The sequence below is a fragment of the Geotrypetes seraphini genome, chromosome 1 (assembly GCF_902459505.1).
Source record: "Geotrypetes seraphini chromosome 1, aGeoSer1.1, whole genome shotgun sequence".
Taxonomy (NCBI): Eukaryota; Metazoa; Chordata; class Amphibia; order Gymnophiona; family Dermophiidae; genus Geotrypetes; species Geotrypetes seraphini.
Window position 1 is genome coordinate 509,182,549 of NC_047084.1, and position 24,382 is coordinate 509,206,930.

Consider the following 24,382-nt stretch of genomic DNA (forward strand, 5'->3'; position numbering starts at 1 on the left):
GATTTTTCCTATTATTGTTTCATTGATACTGATTGGGAAAAGTATACCACAATATTTATTGATGTTAAGGGAGAGTTCATTTATATGGAGCCAATCACTGATTTTGTCAAGTTTATTATTAATTTCTTGTATTTTGTTTATTTTTGAAGAGTCAACAGGGTGGAGTAGTTGAATGTCATCTGCATATGCAAAAATTGTAAAACCGATGGACTGAGCTAAGCTGAGAAGAGGGGAAATAAAAATATTAAATAGTAAAGGAGAGAGGATAGAACCTTGGGGGATGCAACTGAACCTTTTAGCTTCTTAACCATTTTCCTCATTTTATCATAGTCGCCCTTTTGAAAATAAAATGCCCCATAGTAGATTTCTTTTGCGACGTTACTCCCAGAATCAGCTCAAATTTGATCACATTATGATCACTGTTTCCTAGCGAACCCAACACAGTTAACTCCTGTACTATGTCTTGCATTCCACTAAGGGCCAAATCTAAAATAGCATCCCCTCTTGTCGGTTCCCGGATCAGTTGCTTGAAGAAGCAGTCACTTATAACATGTAGGAATTTTACTTCCCTAGCACTCCCTGATGTAACATTTAACCAGTCAATGTTGGGGTAATTCAGCGCGCTGACCTGCGCTAAAAACCACTTCCGTGGTTTTGGAAAAAAAAAAAGGTGGGGGGTTTAAATCAGTTCCTTGTATCTTAACTGTATAATCAACTTGCCTTGAGTTTATTTTACTTATTTTGTTTATTTGTTTTATTTTTACTTTTTTTCCCTCCATTCCCTTATTTTCCTTGTAACTCATTTTTTAAAAATAAATCTATATTAAGTTTCAGATCAAATACAAAGTGCAAACAATATACAATCAAATAATACATTAAACAGCACTTATAGCCAAACAAATATTAATACAAAGTATATTCCCCCCCTCCTTTCCTCTCTGGATGTGTGTAGAAATCAACTAGGAATTAAAGGTTTATTTGATTAATCAGTTTTAACAAATGCCGCTAATAGACCCCATGTTTCTTTAAACTTTTTATGTTCCAATTGCTCAGCATTCATTCTTTCATATCTATAATACTGATAAAGAGTTTCCCGCCAAAAAGTAAAGTTCAATCTGTCCCAGTTCTTCCAATTTCTCATTATTAACCGCATGGCCACCCCGTCATAATAATAAGTCTGTTTTTTTTTTTTTTTTTGCATCAATTGGACTCTTAGGTTTCAATAAAGTCCCAAATAAAACAATGTCATAAGACAGTGGAATAGAAGCCTCCAATATTCTGTTGATTTTACCCCTAATTGATTTCCAAAAGTTGAGTATCAACGGACAGTAGAATAACAAGTGATCCAGTATCCCTACATCAAGATGACAGTGCCAGCATCGATTAGACTTTGAACTATCCAACTTTTGTAAACGAACTGGAGTCTAAAAAATTCTATATAACAAAAAAACAAGTTTGTCTCGTAGATGCTGACGCTGTACATCTCATTCTCCAAGTCCAAATCCGTGGCCACCATATTGTTTTTCCCTTTAAATGTAAGTTTGTCTTGTATTGTTTTATTCCATTATTTTATACTTATTGTAAACCGCTTAAATTTTAACATTTTTGTTTTATATTTGCAGTATAGTTAATAAATTGAACTTGAACTTGAATATTGTTGCTTACAGGCCATCTCCTAACTGGGCACTGCTCTGAATATCGGCTGGTGCCCAGTTAACTTCTGGGTGACCTCTGCTACCTGGATATTCAATGTCAGGAGTCATGCTTGCCCCAGAATTGAATATCCAGGGTCAGTTAAAACAACTATACTTGTATAATGGCATTTTATGGATGGATTGTGGGAACTATTGACATGTACAATTTAAGTGCAAATCTAGACATGTGACTGTTAAGCTACTGCCTGTACAAAATTAATCCTTAAATGATGCATGTTGTTCGATAGTCATAAATTGTGTTACGAGACCTTTTGCAATTTTGCAATTGTAAGTGTAAGGCATAGGTCCAACCCTATTATACATGTACCAATGTATAATAAGGTATTTATCGTATGATAAATTTGTTTACTTAATGATAAATGTTTAGCACATTTACTTCTTCTGTTAAGTTCAAATAAATGGGAACATTACTACTATGATAAGTGAGTTTCAAGTTTCAAGTTTTATTTTAACTTATTGAATCGCCTATTTATTTTACTAAGCGATTTACATAATAATAATAACCACCTTCATAAACATGGCAATGGGTCTGCTAATTTTAATTTAATTTTGATTGTATTTATATTTCATTATATTTACAGATGTCATAGATACATTCTTTTAAAACATTCATAATATTTTGTTTGCACACATTTTTCTATGTTTCTATCACCACTGAGGAACCCACCCAAATAGCATCTTGGATTACAGTACTGGGTCTATTGATTAAGAAATGTGTTTAGGTGGGCTTGGTCATGATTAAGGAACACCTAAATGTTTATAGTTTTAGAGGGGGTATGTGGCATGACGAGACTCCAATGGACAGAGAGCCTTGGTACCCTGCATTATGTTCCTTCCTATGGATAAGATGAAGTTTGTGCTTATTATCAGTTAAGTAGTACGGTTTTATGTTAGGAATGTGTCTATATTCCCTCCCTGTTAAATTATGATTTAGTTACATTATGCTTTTATGCAGACACTGGTTTTCTCAGTGCACACTTTGATGGCCTCAGATTAATGCTCATTTGCTGTTATTGGGTACAAATTCCAGAGGTGATGGAGATGCTTCCAAATAATGAGGGTGGAATGATGGGTAGAAAGAAGATGCTGGAAGGCATGTTAATCTGAAGAGGTTTTTCTGAAGCTTGCCTTCTTGGAACTTTGTTCTCTATGTTCTGCTTTTGGTTATTTAGGAGTTCTGTGAAGAACTCAAAATCTAGTCCCTCCTCTTTCCCCATAGTGAAGGAAGGAGTGTTCACCTTTCAGCACATTTTGGAATCCAGTTGCAAGGTATAAGCTATGACTTCCTAAACTGAACACAGCATTTCATGCAAGTCTAGGTTTACCATATGGCTCCAAAAAAAGGAGGATGGATTGAGACATCCAGATTTTACTTCTATTGCTTTCAATGGAAATAAAACCCAGATGTGTCTATCTATCCTCCTTACTATCATTGCTTTCAATGGAACTAAAACTTGGATGTCTCAATCTGTCCTCCTTTTTCTGGAACAGTGTTTCATACAATTTGAATGCTGTAACATCCACAATATAACAGAAAAATGCATTCAAAATAAACTGTGCTATATGGAGACTATACACAGACTTTGAGAGGTAGAGAAAAAGACCTCAGTCACGTTGGATTCAGTGAGAAACACTATCTCGTCCGGACATACCACCTTCAAACAACAGTTTGAAGATGAAGACACATCCTCGGTCATAAAAAAACTCCACTCCTTAGTACTTCTTTGTTTAAATTTTTAGCATAAGATTTTCATATATCAAAGAGCAAACTTCAAAATAGCATGAAGGCTACACAATAATCCAGCTAAATCAAAAAAGAAGCTAAACTTATCTGCCGCTGAAGTCTCTTCTGCACAGGTCAGTGGGAAAAGAAAAAGCAGGAAGTGCTGGCTTTCCTTCTCTCACATCGGCAATTTTTAAGAGTGACTATGAAAAAACCACCAAAGTCCTTTTTCTGGAGCCATATGGTAACCCTATGTGAGTCCTCAAGAATTACCTGTACAGGAGCATTATTTTTTTCTGCTGTTTATCTCCCTTTTTATACAGTCTAGGATTCTATTGTATTGTCCTTCATTTCAACACTGTGAGATCAGTCGACACTATCACCCCAAGGTCTCTCTCCTGGTCTATGTACATTAGCACTCCCCACATATCATACCCAGTTCCTTTGGATTTCTGCACCTGAAATGCATCGTTCTGCATTATTTAGCATTAAAGCTTAACTATTAAGTATTTGACTGATCTTCTAGGCTCTGTAAATCCATTCTCATGTTGTCTGCTCCCTCAGGGATGTCAACTCTGCTGAAGATCTTCTTGTCATCTGCAAAAAGACACACCTTTTCTTCTAAACCAGGCATGGATATTGTTTAAAAATACCATCGTGGAAGCTCAGACCAGATGTATTCCATGTAATAACAAAGGTTGAAAGAAGACAAAATGAGAGCAGGCATAGCTAAAAGGTGAAGTAAAAGAGGCTATTTGAGTCCCCCCCAAATCCTTTAAAAAATGGAAAAAAGATCCGAATGAAGAAACTAAGAGACAAAAGCACTGGCAAGTTAGATGCAAAGCATTGATAAAGAAAGCTAAAAAGAGAATATAAAGAGAAATGTGCTAAAAAAGGCTAAAACTTATTCAGAAAGGGTTCCCTGATTGGTGAAATCTAAAAAAATCATTATAGCTTGTAGGTCCTGTGCTTCCAGATGGATTTTCTAGGGCATCATGCTACTCAGTGCTTCAATTAGGCTTAGGTTTCTTTGGCAAAGACTTTTCTTTTACTCTGTGAGTCAGGAAGCAGCTTCTCATGAGTAATTCACATGTCCATGCCTTCCTCTAGCACCCATTCCCCTGGGTCAGTCTCACCGTATCTCCCCCACCCTGTATTACTGGGGCTATAGTCCATTAGGTTTCCTGTTTCACTTTCCACCTCCCATCCCCCTTCCTGGGTGTTTGGGACAAATTCAAAGGAGGTTTCTTCCTGGCTAGAACTAACCTCTAGCCCTACCTCCCAAGGCTTATATGGAGTATTACCATACCTCTCTGAAGGGAATATTCCTATCCTTCCTTCCTGATCTGGAACAAAACTCCTGTTTTCTTCTCTGCTCTGCTCCTCGTGTGCCTGCCTCTCTCATTAGAGTCAGCTGAGGGTAATTTATTCACCTGACTCCTTCCTGCTTGAGGCTTACGTGATTGCCTAGCCTCGTAGCAAACTCCACACCCTTCTGTGTTTCTCCTTAGCTCTGGGAAAGGAGTAATAGGGGATAGACTGTGTTTTCTGTGCCCTTCCTGTCTGTATTTCTAGCTGTGACAATTCCTGCCTTTTCTCCCTTTCTTCTTGCTGTACTAAACTAGTGCCTTTAGCAGGGTGTACAGCCTTCATCTTAGGGATTGCAGGTTTAAGGGCTGTACTTTTGACTAGAGTAGCAGTCTTTTTAACCGTGACAGGAGCTTCCCTGTCACAACATAAAAACATGACTAGGATAACCATTCAAATGGTCACAAAGAATTGGAAAAACTTTGATCGCTTGAATTCTAGTTTTTGGTGGCATTCATTATGCCTTTGTTACAAGAATAAAATCAATAAAGATTTTAAAACCAAAGTAACTATTCTTTTTTTAATGTACATCAGAAGCAGAAAACCTTTGAGGGAATCTGGGAATGTTAGATGATCAAAGAGCAAAAGGGATGCTTAGGGAGCATAATGCCAAAGCGGAGAAACTGAATGAATTTTTTGCTTCAGTTTTTATGGAAGAAGATGCAAGAGATCTACCTCTACCGGAAATGGTTGTCAAGGGTGATGATGTGGAGGAATTGAAAGAAATCTTGATGAACCTGGAAGAAGTACTGAGCCAAACTGACAAGTTAAGAAATGATAAATCAACAGAGCCATTTGTAATATACCTGGGGAAATGCAGTTTCTCATGTAGAACTCCCAAGCAAACTGGGCATCCATCTTTAGGCTTTTTGAGTTACTGTAGGTACCAATCCTGGAATTCAGTGCTGGGTAATTGTTTCTTGAACCTGACCATCTCTTGGTCCTTGCCTAGATTTTAGGAACCTTAATATAGAATCCTTGTTAAAAATAGGTTCCAAAATTTAGGTTCTCAAATAGGAAAAATATTCAATATGTCAAATCTTAGGCACTTAACTTTAGAATATTATACTGAATATGTATAAGGTGTGCACAAGCCCCAGTGGCATAACAAGCCCATGTACTATGACTGGGGTACTGACGGCATAGCTTTCAGCTTCACAGATGTGCACATCTGTGAAGCTAAAAGCTATGCCATTGGTAGTTTCATTACTAGCAGGGCCTCCCAAGGTAAACAGGTTAAAGCGGAGATGTCAGACTACTGATGTACCATCCACCTGGGCAGCAACAGATGGGCAGTGTTGGAGGTGGAGGATCACGTTTGATGCAACAACATCAAATTTATATTGCTCAGAAGAAAGTTCCGGGAATCTACTTCTATATTCTGCCATAAAAACTTGATGGTTTTCATCAAGTTGCTAGGACTTGAACAAGAGTCGAAGGCACCTAATCTAACATATATAGTATAAGGTATTTCTGTAGCCGTCATTTTTTGCTTTGAAACTAATGACCTATTTTTTGTTTTTTTTTACTTAGTACAACCTTAATTGTAAGAATATATATTTTGCTTCTCAGATTAAAACAGTGTACTTTATTTTGCACTGAAATATATAAATGTATAATATATTGAATTTCATTATATTTTGTATCTCCCTATCTATACAAACCATTTCTAAAATATTGATTGTTGACAAATTTCTATTTTTTTTTAAGGTATTAAAGAACTGCTTACTGGAAGTGTAAGCTCTATCTTGCCTTTTTTACACTTCCTTTATATTAATTTTTTTTTAATAAAAAAAAATATATCAAACTTTCTTTTTTTTTTCCCCCAGGAACTCCCAGAGACATTAAGAGAACAGATCCACTTGAAAGAATGGCATATAAATAATACCCAGATAGCTATCATTCCTTCCTACATTGAAATGTTTCAGGAGCTGAGGGTACTGGAGATGTCACAAAATCTCATCACGCACCTGCCACCTGAAATAGGTAAGACACCGTTTAGGCAGTTGATTTTTGCTGGTTAAAAGAAATTTATTTAAAACATTTTTAATACGCCCTTATCGAAGGGGCTCACAAATTTCCATACATATTAAAATGAACATTTTATATTATAATGTTTTTATTGAAATTTAATGTACAGTACTACAATGGAAAATCACAACATTGCTGGTGCAAAAGATCCCCCCTCCTCCCTCCCTCCCTCCCTTCCCACCCACCCAGTACATAACTTCACACAAGAAAAGAATGAATAGAACCTGGAACAACAAAACTATATATTCAAAAGACAGCTCTGCACCCTTAGGGTCAAAGTGTTCCAAAAGGAACACCAAGTGCACTTGAATTGATGACCCATGGGAGAGTCCAAGTTCTGGATCTGAATCCTTTCCATCTTGAGCATAAAATGAACATTTTAAAGGAGACATACATCAAGTAGAGGAAGACGCAGTCACGATATTATATCATCCCAAGTTCAGCATGTTTGCCATTGATTTTGTGTTATTTCCTTTCTCCAAAATAGATATTACACCAGTTCAGACCCTGGAAAAAGATACAGAGCAGCAGAAAATTCTGGCATTCAAATGCAAATATCTTGACAACCTCAGAAGTTATCTGGATATTTGCACTAGACAAGACTGTGTATATTAAGGGCTCCTATTATCAAGGAGCGCTACGGGGGGTTAGCGTATTGGACATTTCATCACATGCTAACCCCCCGCGGCAGCCTAAAATCCTAACGCCTCGTCAATGGAGGCGTTAGGTACTAGGGCGGCAGGTGGTTTAACATGCGGTATTCCGCGGGTTAAACCGCTACCGCGCCTTTGTAAAAGGACCCCTTAGTGGCACTGTCCTTCGATATCCCTAGGCATTATTCAGATAATAGCAGGACAGACCAGGGAAGGAACGTCGGCAGAGCTGGAAGTTTTTCAGTCTGCTAACCAGATAATTAATCACATAAAGGGCTCCTTTATATCATTTATTTACTTCGATTTCTATCCCATCTTCCTGGGAGGTCAGAACGGGTTACAAAAGGCCATTCACAATACATTAAAAGACATTTTAAGATCATAAGGACATGGATGAATTGCAGAAGGATATTCACAGTAGATTAAAGGAAGTCACAGTAAGTTAAGAAAAGGCTGGTTGCAGAACAAGATCGTCGGAAGAAGGGGATAAGGACGAGTCTGATTGTTGTTGGCAGTTCAGATGAAGAGGAAAATCTTCACTGCTTTTCGAAAGGCTGTCAACGAGTCCTGGGGGTGTTGGGGAGGAGCTGGGACTTATACAGGTGCCGGCGATATTCAGCCAAGGCCCATATAAGCTAAACAGGTGAATAAGACAACGCAAAAGCTGACTTAAATTCATCTGCTTAGCTTATGTGGTCCCCAGTTGAATAATGGGCTGGGACCCACATAAGCTTTTTTAAAATATTTCAGCCTGTGGCCATAAGCCTATCTTCCCTCTCCACCTTGAAATACCCACCCACCTCCCACCTTCCCCATGTCCAAGTATCCCCACCCAATCTTACTTCTCTCCCTGGTGGTCTAGCGGGGGGCATTAGGGGCAGGATCAGAACCCCTCATACTTCTTCTTCTTGTGTCTTCTGTTCAAAACGATTGCCACCACCTGTCACGGCAGCTCATGGTACTTCGTGTAGTGACTAGGGAGCACTGGAGACATTTTGAACCAGGTGCTGACAGAATCAGGAGTGACTGGAGATTGTTCCTGCCCAGTACTCATTAGGCCTCAGGAATTTATAAAGCTAGCCTCAGGAAGGGGGGCGGACTATGGGTGGGTGGGGACATTGGGAGTATGTGATATAGACATTGGGGATAGGGAGGCAAAGTAATGCCTGGACCTTTTAAGAAGTGGTCCAGGAGCACCAGACCACAGCATAGTGGCCTGATACTCCTGGGCAGTATGAATAGCGCTATTTTTGAGTTTGATTGCAAGCAACCTTTATTAAGGTACCGCAGGCATCCCTAACCAGTGAATTCAGATGTGGCAAAAGCACAACTTTTACCACAACTTAATAGCTATCCCTTTAGTAACCGCCCCTCAAAGTGTGTTAGAGGGCCTCCCCTCTCTGAAGAAGTGGGAATTGGGAGAAGATTGAACTTTTCTCTGTGTGGAAAGGAGGTAGAATGGAAGTTGAGTTTAGCACACGGAGAAGTCATTTATTCTTCCCTAGTTTATAGTGGTTTGTATTGTTTGCTTATTTATTATTGATTTTGTTATGTAATTTTGTAACCCTAACCCTGGGCAAGGGCGGGATATAAATGAATAAGCCATAAACCACAGTGAGAGCAAGATGGCATAAACTGTTCTACATTGCTATGTATGAATTGTATTTACCAGTGTGCTAGAATGTGTTTTAATTTGTATTAATATTGTATTTTATTTGATTCCCTATATGAACTATCTGTTTGTTGTAGTTTAAGAACTGCTGCCTCTGAATTTTGTTTGAGGGAGGCAGTATACAAATATATACTGTATAACAATTGTAACAATATTGTAAAACTATGGTCCTCTTTTATTAAGGTGCGCTAAGCGTTTTAGCACATGTTTATCGAGCGCTAAATCAACATGCGCGCTAAACGCTAACGCGTCCATAGGATAACATGCATGTGTTAGCGTTTAGCATGCGCTGAAAAGCATAGCACGCCTTAGTAAAAGAGGGGGTATGAATTGCCACAATATATGCACAACAAGAGGAACCAAGAATTATTAACAATGCCAGAGTGAAAAAATATGCAATCCCCCTCACACAATAACATTACCTATATTTCAGCTCTTTGAGACATGAAATTTTCTTTAAATACAGCCTGGCAAAACAATTAGAAGCAATTCATAAAAGAAGCAAGCCAGACTCCAAATGATCACAAAAACTCCAAAGGGGACAACAACATCTATCCTTACATAACAGTTGTGGAAAGAGACTCATTTAAAGAGACTTATAGTTTTTTTATTTTTAAATTTGGGGGAGGAAGGATCAATACCAGAGTTGGCTGCAACACAATAAAACAAAATGCATTGTTGTTTAAATGTAATCGGCTCCTTATTATTGTAATTGAAATGTTTTCAAAAAAATCAAGACGATCCAGCCAAACTCTGTTTGCTCAAGAAATGCAAATGGGAATATCTTGGAGGCAGAAGCTTGGTTTGAGATGAGCCTGTCTGCAGCAATTTACGTTTTAAAGCAACGTTTTGAAGAAGATAAGCAGCTACAAAGAAAAAGATGAACAGATACTTTACCCCTGAGGCAGGAGTGAAACTCCAAAACAGTGACCTCTGTTGTCCTTTTTGATTTTTCATTTCTTGAGTGTGTCTGGACTCTTAATTGTAAATGTTCTTATGAAAAATATTAGGTGGCCGAAGCACTACTTTTCATGTTTATGCTGCACTCACCTCTCATATCATCCCAGAGTTTCTACCTCCATTAAAAATACAAAAAAAAAAAAAAAAGAGATAGGAGGGGATCATTTTAAAAGCCATGTTTATAGTTTATTATTTACAGTCTCCCTTTAAACAAGGTGGATTACAACCAGACATAATTTATAAAACAACAGGACTGAAAATATAAAGAGAAATGCATAAAAACAATATTAAAAATAGTGATAAGAAACACATGACACAGAAGTAGATAATTTATTTGATTTAAGTATTGCACTTTTACACATTAGGTTGGTGCTTCTGTATTTCAGGGTCCATGATTGAAATCTGGACTCAGACTTAAATCTTTTGATTTCCATCAGTCCCTGAACAGGTTTCTGAGACCTGTTTCAAATAAGCCATCATTTGGTCTAAGTGTAAGCTTGTTATGTTCAAATCTATTTTATTAAGCAACAGTAAATACAACAGCAATAACAACCATGGTATACATTTCCATCAAACACTGTACAAACAATGTGCAGTATGGTGGTTCATGGTAGTATGCAAAACAAACAAAAAAAACCCCAACCTTGTCAAATATTGTCTCTAGAAGGCTCATTTTTGTCCACTTGGTATATTTTACTCGTGTGTTAAATTTCAGCTTGATTAAACAATATTTAGAGGTCACCCTAGCATGCACTGTTTGCTTGTGTGTTGTGTATGTGGGTGATTGTGCAAAATTTGTTTGTATGGCATTAGAGAATGACACGGGGAAAAAATCTGTCCCCGTCACCGCCCCGTCACCGGCCCACCATCCTCTGCACCGCCCCGTCACCAGCGTTCCCTTCACCGCCCCGTCACCGTCACCGCCATCCCTTTCACCGCCCCGTCACCGCCACTGCCATCCCATTCACCGCCCCGTCACCGTCCCCGCTGCATCCATATAAGCCTTAGTACTGTAATATTTAGCTTATTCCTTTCTTATAAATCAAAGTTCCTGCTGCTGAACTAGAGAAAGAGATGTTCAGCTGGCAGGGCTTTGTTTATAAATTTTTATCAACACAACTAATATACTATTTTATCCTAAAGCAAAAAATAAATAAATAAATATAATTTTTTTTTCTACCTTTGTTGTCTGGTTTCTGCTTTCCACATCTTCTCATTGAATTCCTTCCATCCACTGTGTGTCTTCTCTCTGCGTCTTCCATTTGCTGTTACTGTGCCTCTCCCTTAACCCCCCCCCCCAATTGGTCTAGCACCCATCTTCTTCCCTCCGCTCCCGCATAGTCTGGCATCTGTCTTCTTCCCACTCTGTCTTCCACATTTCCCTTGGGTGTCTGTTCCTCTCCACCCTCCTTCAATATCTGTTCTATTCCTTTCCACCACCACCCTTCCCTCCCTCCTTTACCATCTGTTCCTTTCTACTACCCTTCAGCTCCTCTCGCGTGGCCTATCTACCTTCCTTCCTCTTATTTTCATGGCACGTTACAATGTAATTTGTGCAAGCCACTGGAGCCTGCAAGCTCGGTCCCTGTCCCATCCCCACAAACCATCTCGCTTCTGTGCTCCTATTTTCTCCATTTCTAATATCTCCCCTATGTATCTGTCATTGCCCCCCCTGTGTCCATATACCATCCCCATGGCATGTCCCCTTTATGTCTCTGTCCCTATGCCCCATGCACATAATTTCCCCTCTTTCTGTTACCTTCCTGTGTCCAGATTTCCCCTATCTTCCTCTTCCATACCAGTGTGTCTCTTCTTTTCAACCCCATCTAGCTTTTTTCCCTCTTTCTTCCCCCCCCCCTGCTTCTAGCATCTGGCTCACCTACCAGTCCTTCCCTTTCTTTCCTGCTGTGGGTTTTTCTTTCCGACTTCATCCCCTTGGCCCAGAATCCTTTTCCCTTTCACTCCCTCCTTCCAATTTGAGCCGGGAACACTAGCGATCGCACGGTCCCCGCAGCCACTACCTGCCTGCCCAATCGATCCTAGTGTTTAGCCAGCTCTCTCCCTTCTCCTCACCTTAGTTTATAGGTTTTCTTTTTCAGCGACCTGCACGCTTTCCCAAAGAGCCGCGCACCGCGGCTGCTCAGTGTTCAATCTTCTGCTCTGCTGCAACTTCCTGTTTCCGGTTGCGTCAGAGCAGAAGATCGAAAAGCAGCAGCGGGTGCGCGGCTCTCTGATAGCGTGCGGGTCGCCGAAAAAGAAAATCTACAAACTAAGGTGAGGAGAAGGGAGAGAGCTGGCTAAACACTAGAATCGATTGGGCAGGCGGGTGTGAGCTGCGGGGACCGCGCGATCCTTCATGCCTCACTGCGGGGACAAGACCATTGACCGCCCCGCGGGCGGTGAATGGCCTTGTCCCCGTCGCCGCAGCGACTGCTAGTTTTCTTCCCCGTTTTCGGCGGGTGACCCGCGGCTAAAATGCGGTGGCCGCGGGTAAACCGCCACCGTGTCATTCTCTATATGACATCATCTAGTTTGCAATCTGCACCTGAAAACTGGCTCCTTGGGAAGTCAGTCTGTCAGCTGTCAATTGCTAGACTGTCACGTGGACTGGATGTTCTTCGACTAGTCAATTTTCATCACTATGATGAAAAAAAACCTTTGCTGGAAAGCTATAAGTTGTTGGGTGAGTCAGCGAAGGATAGCAATTGATGAACTCTGCAGCAAGGTTGATTTTGGGAATCCCACGTAGAGAGCATATTACTCCGGTGTTGATGCAGTTGCACTGGCTCCCAGTAGCACAAAGGATCTGCTTCAAGGTTCTTTCAGTGGTGCATCAGAGTTTGTATGGTGGTGTTCCTCTGAATTTTCAAACCCTATGGGAGGTATACCAACCGAGGCACAGCAAGATTAATTTCAAGGAGGGAGAATACTGTCCGATATGAAAAAACAAGAATAGCACTGATGTCCGTGGCAGGAGTAAAACAATGGAATCTCCTCCCTGGCATCCTGAGGACCTATTCGGATCGATTACAGTTTAAGCGAATGTTAAAAACTCAATTGTATGTAGATGCCTTCCTATGATGCTATGTAGAAGGGAGATGTTTAAAGAGGAATCTGAACTATGAACAATGCTCTTGAGTCATTAACAATTGATGATGATATGTAATCCTATTATAATTCCCTGCTATTTTTAGTGGTTTGAAAGTGTGCACTGAAAGTATCGTTATATGTTATTTGAATCATTGTGAATGTTTTACGTGTAAACCACTTAGTTATAGGCGGTTAAGAAATTTTAGAAATAAATAAATAAAAATAGGGACACAATGCATAGACTCTCTTGCATTAGGAAGCTGAAGAAACTACACAAAGGGCCTGTTTTACAAAGCCTCACTAGCGGCTGCTGCATGGTAATGGCCCCAAAGCCCATAGAGATTTAAAGGGCTTCGGGGCTGTTGCCGTGCGGCAGCCGCTAGCACGGCTTTGTAAAACAGGCTGAAAGAATATATGTCCCTCGCAATTGGAAGAATTGGGATCGCGTTAGTTTTCCTTTCTGGTGGGTGAGCTTATGCTTAACTTATAAGTATGAGAAAATGAATGCTGACTTGCTGGGGCATAATAAAATATTTAAATTGGTTTGGGGTCCATTGACGTCTTTTGTAGATTTGTTATAGTTGCCCTTTATATTTATCTTTCTTTTCCATTGTATTGCACCCACACGTCCGGGGGAGGGGGGGAGAGGGGGAGGGAACGGGAGAGGGAAGGGTATATCTTTTGGTATTATTCCTGATGGTAATGATGGATGGGGAGGGAATTTTTATCTTTTGTATAGATTCTGATTGTTTATAAGTGCTTATTTGATTATTATTATTTGTATGTAAATTGTATTGCACTTTTCGTTGGCATTAAAAACTAAATAAAGTTTTTTTTTTTAAAAAGAGTATATGTCCCTAAAGCAGGGGTGTCCAATGTCGGTCCTCGAGGGCCGCAATCCAGTCGGGTTTTCAGGATTTCCCCAATGAATATGCATGAGATCTATTAGCATACAATGAAAGCAGTGCATGCAAATAGACCTCATGTATATTCATTGGGGAAATCCTGAAAATCTGACTGGACTGCGGCCCTCGAAGACCGACATTGGACACCCCTGACCTAAAGAAACACAAGGTGATAGGTAGAATGAAGAAATCTTTAAAAGTGAAGTCAAACAGTTTGATATTTAAAAAAAAAAGAAAGAAAAGATGATGATGCTATGACTGAACTTAAAAATGAAGATTGAGAATTCCTACAGAAGCAAAGGCAGAATGTGTTTTCTTGCTATATGTGTGGAACTGTCCTTCAAACAACTGCAAAAGAATACACAAAAGAGGGATAAGCCTCATTGAAAAATACAACATTTTGACAAAAGATGAACAGAAGCAATTTGTTCTTCGGCTAGTGGCAAGCCACTGGAAGAAGTTTCCTTCTTCATCAAAGACAGCTCTTATGTCATAGACTGATTTGTCGAGTGCACAAAAATTACAATATACTATTAAGCTTAGTAGTTTAAAAAAAACAGTGAGGTAGGGTAATCCCTAAACTTTGTTTTAAGTCAAATTTTGTATGTTTTTCATTTTTATATAAAGGAATAAAATGAACCTTGTGGACAAATAAAATGTGTTAATTAATTTTTTGGACCATCCCAAGGGTTGGCAAATTAGGACGTCCTTAAACCAGTTCAAACTGGTTTAGCAATGATCATTAGATGCTTGATGAGTTTAGTGCATCCAGGCCTAGGTGTCTGGCTTGGTTATGTGCTGCTGGCTTATAGAAAGCCATTCTCATCAGGCTAGCAGACAGACACTCTAGGACGGTATTAGTTTCCTTTATTGGAGATAAAATGGTCCACTGTTCAACTTGGCAGCATCTCTCTGCTGTTCCACCAGCATCTATGGCATCTTCTAGATCAGTGGTTCTTAAACCTGTCCCGAGGGACCCCCAGCCAGTCAGGTTTTCAAGATATCTGTAATGAATATGCATGAAAGAAATTTGCATGCCTACTATCTACTTTATAGGTAAATCTCACTCATGCATATTCAGTACTAATATCTTGAAAACCTGACTGGTTGGGGGTCCCCAGGACATGTTTAAGAACCACTGCTCTAGATCAAGGGTAGGCAATTCCGGTCCTCGAGAGCCACAGGCAGGTCAGGCTTTCAGGATATCCACAATAAATATGCATATAATAGATTTGCATCTCAAGAAGGCAGTGCATGCAAATCCATCTCATATATATTCATTGTGGATATCCTGAAAACCTGACCTGCCTGTGGCTCTCGAGGACCGGAATTGCCTACCTCTGCTCTAGATGAAAGAGAGCATCCCAATGTAGATAGGTAAAAAAAAAAATCAAAATAGAAAAAGAATTATCCTGGGTCCTGGTGTCTGCAGCCTGTGAGGGACTGCAGAAGGAGATGGACTGTTCTGGAGCCTAGACTGGAGGTCATAGGAGGTTGCTGAAAATGTATGTGTGCTGGTGCTTGGAATGATGAATGGAAATATGTGAGATAGTAAACGGTGTTGGGCGCTGCTAATGTGGAAGGTGCTGAGAACTGGTGACTAAGCAGCTGCTGAGAAGGTTCTGAGTGGAATTTCTGCTGCCTGCGCAAACAATTTGAAGCAGTTGGAAGCTGAACTTGGAAGTGAGAGGTTGTTAAAGCTGGCGCTCATAAAGGGAGGCTATTTCAGATAGGAAGCTCTGGTGGTGTTTGGACTTTAATTATGAGAAGTGGATTAATGTGTGAAAGACTGATTGATTTTTCTTTTCTGAGAGTAAGTCAGTGATTACCTGGGCACATAGTGAAGATTGGGTGGTAAAAAGAATATATTTTCTATTATTTTTTTTTCTTCTGAGAGTAATGTGTGATTCAATATGAAAGCATTGACCTGCTAATTTTATGGTGAGTTAGGGAAAAAATATGAAAAGAGAGTGTATGTGAGAGAAATAGAGATTTGATATTGAACCTCCAGTTAGCGAATTTTGAAGGAAGGCTTGAAGTGAAAACTCCTTACTGGCTGAACTTCTTTAAATAAATGTGAAGATAATAAAAAAAAAAAATGTCTACTCTACATTTGGCTGCAGGAATAGTTTAGTGCAGCAGCTTGAAGCTGGTGAAGTTTTACACAGTATGAGTGACTGAACTCTGCTAGGTTGGCCGAGTACTGCCAGGCCATTGCAGTTAAAGTCAATTATCTTCATTTTTAATTGGCAGAATAGTGGGGTTGAAATAAATTCTATGTAGTGAAAGCTTGTGTGATTAAAACCTGGAATATGTGCGAGTGTTGATTAAGAGTGGAAAAAAAAAATACATTTTATGATATCAGCTCCCAGGATCAGGGCTCAAAGCAATTTAGTTACCTTACTTACCTTTATTTTATTTTAGATAGGAGTTCTTTTACTAAGGCGCGCTAACCGATTTAGCGTGTGCTAAATGTTAAGGCACCTACAGACAGTGGCGTACCTAGGGTATGTGGCACCCGGGGCCCATCATTTTTTGACACCCCCCCCCTATGTAAAAAAATATTTTTTGTAATGACCATGAAACAGAATAAATGGTCAGAATAGAAACAGGCAGTGAAAATTTTCTTATATTCCAAACATAACATAACATAAATTATGTCTGAATTGTCATGACATCAGAAGTACATATGGAGTAGTTGCAGGTGATGCTTGGGACAGTTCTGATTGTGTTAGTTCGGTTTTATGTGTTTTTTGAATAGAAGGGTTTTTATTTCTTTTTGAAGGTTTTGCAGTATGTGGTCGATGTCAATTGGTTGTAGGGTTGGGGGTCGAGTGTTGCAGCTCGAATGGCTAGGAGGTTGTCAAACAGTTTTTTTCCTTTTGACGTTTTTGGTTGGAGGGTGTGTGAATGGTGCGTGAGTTCTCCTATGTCTGTTTGAAGTGGATTGAATTATTTAGCTGAAGAAATTAGTTACCCCCTCATCCCACACACATTAATTCTCTTCCATTTTTGTTCCCATTATAAAAAACACTGATAAGTTCCCAGAAAAAAAATACATTAAAATAAGAAGTGAAAACAAAGGCCCCTACAGATGAGAACATAACATAAGAATAGCCTAACTGGGTCAGACCAATGGTCCATCATGCCCAGTAGCCCATTCTCATGGTAGCCAATCCAGGACACTAATACCTGGTCAAAACCCAAAGAGTAGCAACATTCCATGCTACCGATCCAGGGCAAGCAGACACTTCCCCCATGTCTTAATAACAGATTATGGACTTTTCCTCCAGGAATTTGTCCAAATCTTTCTTAAAACCAGCTACACTATCTGCTTTTACCATAACTTCTGGCCACTTCATTTTTAAGTTTAGATCTTTCCTTTCAAACAGAGATCTTGCTAGATGTCAAATACAGCACAAGGTAACTTTACATGGACTTAGCTGTGCAGGAAATGTTAATCTCCTCATACACCCACCATATAGTGCAAAAATGTGCATAGGTCTGTTTTTTTCTTTCGATCACTACATAGCCTAATGCCACACAAGCAGCGCTGTTACAAACATATTCTGTAGATCAATGCTAAGGATAACAAAGTTTCCTTCCTTGGACCAGAAGGAGATAAACCACTGGAAGAGATCCCAAAACAACACCCAAAGACCCACTCAGTGTGTGAACCAGTTGAGTGGAGTGGACTAACTGGGGGGTGGAAATGGGCCCGGAGTTTGCTCAGCAGAATTTCCCAGACCACCTCTTCCTCTCAACACATTGACACGCTGCCACCATCAACACTAGGAACACCTCACTGGGTAGGCCAGCTATGCTATAAACTTTATAAAACACATTATTATATTTTCTTATAAAGCACATATTTTAACTGAACTCTCTGACATCCTCAGCCTTTCCATTCACAAAAATAGAAGGAAGAAAAGTTCCCATTTCCTGCTGTCTCATGTCCCCGGCCTATACAATATTTTTTTTCTGCAGACCCTTTAAAAGTCTGACCAAATCCTTGTTTCACTTGCATTATAAAGTACTGAGGATGCCATCTCTCCCCAATCCCAGGTCCTAAAGTCTAAGACAGTAGCGCAAACTAATGCTGCCAGATACAGGAAAAAAAATTTTGATTCGATTCAGCCCTATTGAATTGGTTTTTCAATTCGATTTTCCTGCCCAGTTGGGTGATTTTTTTTTCAAAACTCCTGGTGGGTTTTATAGCTTTTTCACCCCCTTTGGCTTCTCCTAACCACACTGGCGCTGTGGTGTAAATAAAATAAAGAAACAAAAAGGACTTTTCCTCTCTCTGTTAAATCCTAGCTCACCTTTGCAGTCCAACACCAGCTCTGGCAGGATACACATTTCAAATCTGACATATTATAATCACAAAACAGAAAATAAAATTAATTTTTCTACCTTTTGTTGTCTGGTTATATTTCAAATCTTGTTGGTCCAAGGCTCTGGTTTTCTTCTGATAACTTGCTTGCCAGGGTCTCCTTCTTTCTTCTTTCTGCATGCTAACCATCCATCTGCCAACTCTGTCCTCCCTTTCCATTTCCCTTCCCTTCCCAGGAAGTCTGGTATCTTTCCTTTTTTTCATCTCCCTCCACAGATCCACCTTTTCTTAAATACCCTTTCATCCGGCATCTCTCCCTCCTTCCCCACTATCCCAGAGTCCACCATCTCTCCCTTTCTTTTCCTAATTACCCTCCCATCCAGTATCTCTATCCCTCCTCCACACCATCCCTTGTGTCCAATTTCTCTCCCTTTCTGTTCCTTCCCTCCCTAAATCCCATGGTCCATCATCTCTCTCCCTCTCCTCTATTTTCAGACCCATTATTTCTTCCCCCCCCCCAAAGTTTGGCATATGCACGTCTCTTTGAACACCCCCTTCCCTCCGTGTACTTCTAAATCATGGTCCCCCCCAAAGGCCTGTCCCCCCTTAAAGGCCTGCACCCCCCTTGAAGGCCTGTCCCATCCCCTTGTAGGCCTGTCCCCCCCTAGAATGCCTGCCTGCCTGTCCCCCCCTTGAAGGTCTGCACCCCCCGAAGGCCTGTCCCCCACTTGAAGGCCTGTCCCACCCCCTTGTAGGTTCTCCCCCCCTTGTAGGCCTGTCCCCCCCTTGAAGGCCTGCCTGCCTGCCTTTCCCCCCCTTGAAGGCCTGCACCCCCCCCCGAAGGCCTGCACTCCCTTGAAGGTCTGCACCCCCCCGAAGGCCTGTCCCCCCCTTGAAGGCCTGTCCCCCCCCCTTGTAGGCCTGTCCCCCCCTTGTAGGCCTGTCCCCCCTTTAAGGCCTGCCTGCCTGCCTGCCTTTCCCCCCCTTGAAGGCCTGTCTCCCCCTTGAAGGCCTGCACCCCCCCTTGAAGGCCTGCACCCCCCCTTGAAGGCCTGTCCCACCCCCTTGTAGGCCTGTCCCCCCCTTGAAGGCCTGCCTGCTTTTCCCCCCTTGAAGGCCTGTTCCCCCCCTTGAAGGTCTGCACCCCCTTGAAGGTCTGCACCCTCCCAAAGGCCTACATCCCCCCGAAGGCCTGCACCCCCCCTGAAGGCCTGCCTGCCCCCCTTGAAGGCCTGCACCCCTTGAAGGTCTGCACCCCCCCGAAGGCCTGTCCCCCCTTGAAGGCCTGCCTGCCTGCCTGTCACCCCCTCCCCCTTGAAAGCCTGCTTGCCTGCCCGCCCGCCCCACCCTGAAGGCCTGATGCCCCGACCCACCCCGAAGGACCGCTCGCCCCCCTGGCCTCCCCGCACCACCTATGAAGAAGCCGCAGCAGGATCGCGAAGTCAGCATCAGCGATCCCTGCGCTGCTTCCTGTGCCACGGTCCCGCCCCTCCTCTGACGTCAGAGAAGGGGCGGGATCGCGGCGCAGGAAGCAGCGCAGGGATCGCTGACGCTGACTTCGCGATCCTGCTGCGGGCTGCTTCACAGGTGGTGCAGGAAGGTCAGTGGGGCGAGCGGTCCTTCGGGGGTGGCGGGGGACTGAACGGCAAGGCCGGGAACACCCCCTTAGGGCTTGGTACCCGGGGCGGACCTCCCCCCCGCCCCCCCTTGGTACGCCACTGCCTACAGAATATAATGGGCGCTTTAGCATTTTAAAAACACGTCCAGATACATTTGATTACACTTAACATGCTAATGTAATTTTGAAAGTTTTATGTAATATCGCTGTCTGTATACAGGTCTCTTTCTCTGTAAACTGCTCTGAACTGTTTGTGATATTGCAATATATAAAAATAAAGTTGTTATTATTATTAGCATTTAGCATGCGCTAAATCAGTTAGCGCGCCTTAGTGAAAAGACCCCATAATTAGCTGCAAACACCAGTTAAAAATTTAGGCAACCTGCTAACAGAGGCACACGCCTAGCTCTGCATACACATAGCGAGTGTCAATCTCTCTTTTTGATTTTTAATTAATTTAGGTAGTAAACCATTTCCTTTCTTACTCTTTTCTGTCTGTATGATGGTATTCCTTTTAACCTATCCCTCTGTATATTGATTGATTGTAAACCACAGTATATTACGCTTTTTAAACATTAGAGGGTCGATATTCAGCTGGTGGCGGTGAGTGCTTTTGTAGCTGCCGTCAGCTTTATTCCTGGATATTCAATGCTGGGCCACTTTTAGCTTTTTTTTTATTTATCTGTACTGAGATAAGGCCTCCAAAACTGAACATGGTATTCCAGAGGACACCTCGTTAGCATTGTTTTATTGTTTATTGAAAGCTTCTATACTGCTACTAATGACTGAGGAGTCAATGCAGAGTGGTTTAGATGAGCTTCTGTAAAGGTGTTAAAATACAGTTAGCATTTTCTGAGATGATTTTCAATGCAGACACATTTATATCATAATCAATCATCCTACGTATATGCACAGATTTATTTATTTATTCATTCATTCATTTAATTTTCTATACCGTTCTCCGCAGGGAGCTCAGAATGGTTTACATTAATTTATTCAGTTACTGAAACATTTTTCCCTGTCTGTCCCGGTGGGCTATTTATACCATAATCAATCATCCTACATATATACACATAAAATACTAGTATTGTATAGTCTGTTCATACTAAATCCTACTTATTTGCTCACTTAATACCTATATCGTGGTCTATGTTCATCTTAGATTTACATACATCCTGATAATTCTAGTTCTGTACTTTGTTTATCATATCCTCAGCAATTCTGGGTATTTCTACTGTATTCACCTATTGTGGGGACATTAATATCTCATTTGTTCTGCAAGCAATGCCCCTCTTTATAAAGCCCAAGATCCCTTTGGCTTGAATAGTACCTTATCCGACAATTGCACCAAGGACTCTGTCCTAGTAGTTCTTATGCAGTCTTCAAAGGTTTGGGACAGTGGCGTTGTAAGGGGGTGCAGTCCACCCCAGGCGTTATCTTCCCAAGGGCATGGCAGCACCCCTCCTCCTCCCGCTCACTTGCTCACCCATCCGCCTGCTCACTCCCCGCTCCTCTCCTTGCTGTGTACATTCCTTGCCTTCCCCTGTACCTTTTTGGCACTCTCTCTGATGTCACTTAGGGGACCCGTGCTTAGGAAGTGATGTCAAAGGGAGCTGACTCCAACATGGGCAGCATGCTGCTCACGCCGGAGAAATTTAAAAGGGAAAGGGAAGTGGGCACGCAGCAGGGGGGCAGGGAAGAGGGCGGGGGGGGGGGGGCGCCGCTCCCCCTTACTATGCCACTGGTTTGGGGGTCTGTTCTGGGGATTACATTACATTACATTACATTACATTAGTGATTTCTATTCCGCTTGTGCCTTGCGGTTCTAAGCGGATTACATTAGAATATGGCTGGTCATTTCCAGGCGATGACAATACAATTATTTGTATAACTTTACAAACTTTGCATACCTAACTTTACATAACTTTTCGTACATAACTTTACATAACTTTACGTGATGTTACTTTGTGTTACTTTACATTATCCTTACCGTGCTTGCATAACTTGCATTAAGTTTACATAATTTATCTTACATTAAGTTTACATAATTTATCTTACATAATTTATCTTACATAACTTTACAAGACTTTACGTAGAGTTATTTTATGTTATTTTACCTTATTATTCCAATACATTGCATAACTTACATTACATGATATTACAAGGCATAACCTTATGTTATATTACAACGCATAACCTTATGTTACATTACATAACATTACAAAGCATAATCTTATGTTACCAAAAAGATCGTCTGTTCCTAGGTTTTTATATCTGATTTTTCGGTATTTGGGGAAACTGTGTTTCTAGATATGAGTTGGCTTTTCGCCCGTTGCTACTAGATTAGCTGTTGCCTATGGGGACGAGATTGCAGTTGGTTGTGAGTTGCAGGAGGTTATGAAGGGAGAGAAGATGATGGTAGATTATAATATTGGAATATGTTTTTTGAATAGTATGGTTTTTATATCTTTTCGAAACGCTTTGTAGTCCGTAGTTGTGGTCAGCAGCTTGGATATGATGGGGTCAATTTTCGCGGCCTGTGTAGCAAGTAGGTTGTCATATAGCTTTTTGCGTTTTGTGCCTTTGAGTGAGGGGTAGGTGAATGGGGTCTGGGTTCTCCTTACTCTAGTTGAGAGGTTTCGGGTTAGGCGGCTGTTTAGGTAGAGAGGTGCTGTTCCGTTTAGTGCTTTGAATAATAGACAGTATAGTTTGAATTGAGTTCTTGCTTGTATCGGTAGCCAGTGTGAGTCGAGATAGGCATTAGTGATGTGATCGTATTTTCCTAGCGAGTAGATAAGTCTGAGTGCTGTGTTCTGTACTGTCTGTAATTGTTTGGTCATGTAAGCGGGGCAGGGTAGGTAAAGGCTGTTGCAGTAGTCTACAAGTCCTAGTACAAGTGATTGGACTAAGATCCTGTATTGTATTTTGTCAAAGAATTTTCTTATTTTTCGCAGGTTGCGCATGGTGTAGAAGGCTTTTTGGATGGTTTTGTTAGTATGAGTCTGCATTGTGCATCTCCTGTCTATCGTTACTCCCAGGATTTTGAGTGCTGGCTGTATTGGGTATGTGATTGCATTTGTCATCAGATCAGTTAAGGTAGGTTCTTTGTCTTTTTCTAGCAGCAGGAATTTGGTTTTATCCGTGTTCAGTTTCAGTTTGTGGTTGGTCATCCATGTTTCTACCGTTTCCAGAGTTTTTTTCAGTCGTCCTGATGAGTTGGGGTCTTGGGTATTGAAGGGGAGAAGGATTGTTATGTCGTCTGCGTAGCTGAATGAGACTATATTTAGGGAGTCTAGAGTGGTGCCCAGTGAGGATACGTAGAGGTTGAAAAGTATGGGTGATAATGGAGATCCTTGTGGTACTCCACAGGGGTTTGACCAAGGGTCAGATATGTGGTCTTTTGTCTTTACTTTATAAGTTCTAGTTTTAAGGAAGCCTTGGAACCAGTTGAGTACCAAACCTGTGATCCCTATGGCGTCTAGTATCTGGAGTAGTATGTTGTGATCCACTAGGTCGAAAGCTGCTGAAAGATCTAGTTGGATAAGTAGTATCCTGTTCCCTTTGCTGAGGTGTTGGTGGGCTATATCCATTAGAGATACAAGTAGTGTCTCTGTGCTGTGGTTTTTTCTGAATCCTGATTGTGATGGGTGTAGTATGTTGTGGTCTTCTAAGTAGTTGGTGAGGTATTGTGCTACAAGACCTTCTTGTAGTTTGATATATAATGGGATTGAAGCGATGGGTCTGTGGTTGGCTGGATTATTGTTTGGAGCTTTGGGATCTTTCGGTATGGGGGTGATAATAATCTCGCCTAGTTCTGGTGGGAAGTGACCATCTGTGAACGTGGATTGTAGCCAGTTCATGAGGTTAGCTTTGAACTTGATGGATGCGGTTGTTAGCAGGTACGATGGGCAGCTGTTTAGGTCACAAGAAGTTTTACTATATTTGTTGTATAGTCGAGTCATGTCGTTCCATTGTACTTTGGGGAAGTTAGTCCAGGTTCTGTCAGCTACTATGGCTTCATCTATTGTTGGTGTTGTTGTAATCTCATCGAGGAGGGTTGGTGAATTGTTGAATGTGGATCTGATATTGGTGATTTTGTGCTTGAAGTAGTCTGCTAATTGGTGGGCTGAAGGAGATTGGTGTCTTTGTAGGAATGGGGGGTTAGTGGCTCAATATCTCATGGGAGAAAAAATAACAACTTGTAAGGTAAATTCAAAGTTGCATTCTTCATTTATCACAGTAGTTACTAACCTGAGGTACGAAGTCACCATATGTTGGTGCCTCCAGTGGTAAAATGGGATATTTAACTGCAGC

The 24,382-nt window shown here is 41.2% G+C and overlaps 1 protein-coding gene across 2 annotated transcripts in view; it reads left to right on the top strand.

Annotated features, from left to right (window-relative positions):
• LRRC2 (leucine rich repeat containing 2) overlaps positions 1-24,382 on the top strand; it is a 218,740-nt gene that overhangs the window by 76,525 nt on the left and 117,833 nt on the right. For both annotated transcript variants that reach the window (XM_033928498.1, XM_033928489.1), the window contains exon 4: positions 6,636-6,792. In XM_033928498.1, the coding sequence (XP_033784389.1) occupies positions 6,636-6,792 (157 nt within the window). The remainder of the gene's footprint in view (positions 1-6,635; positions 6,793-24,382) is intronic.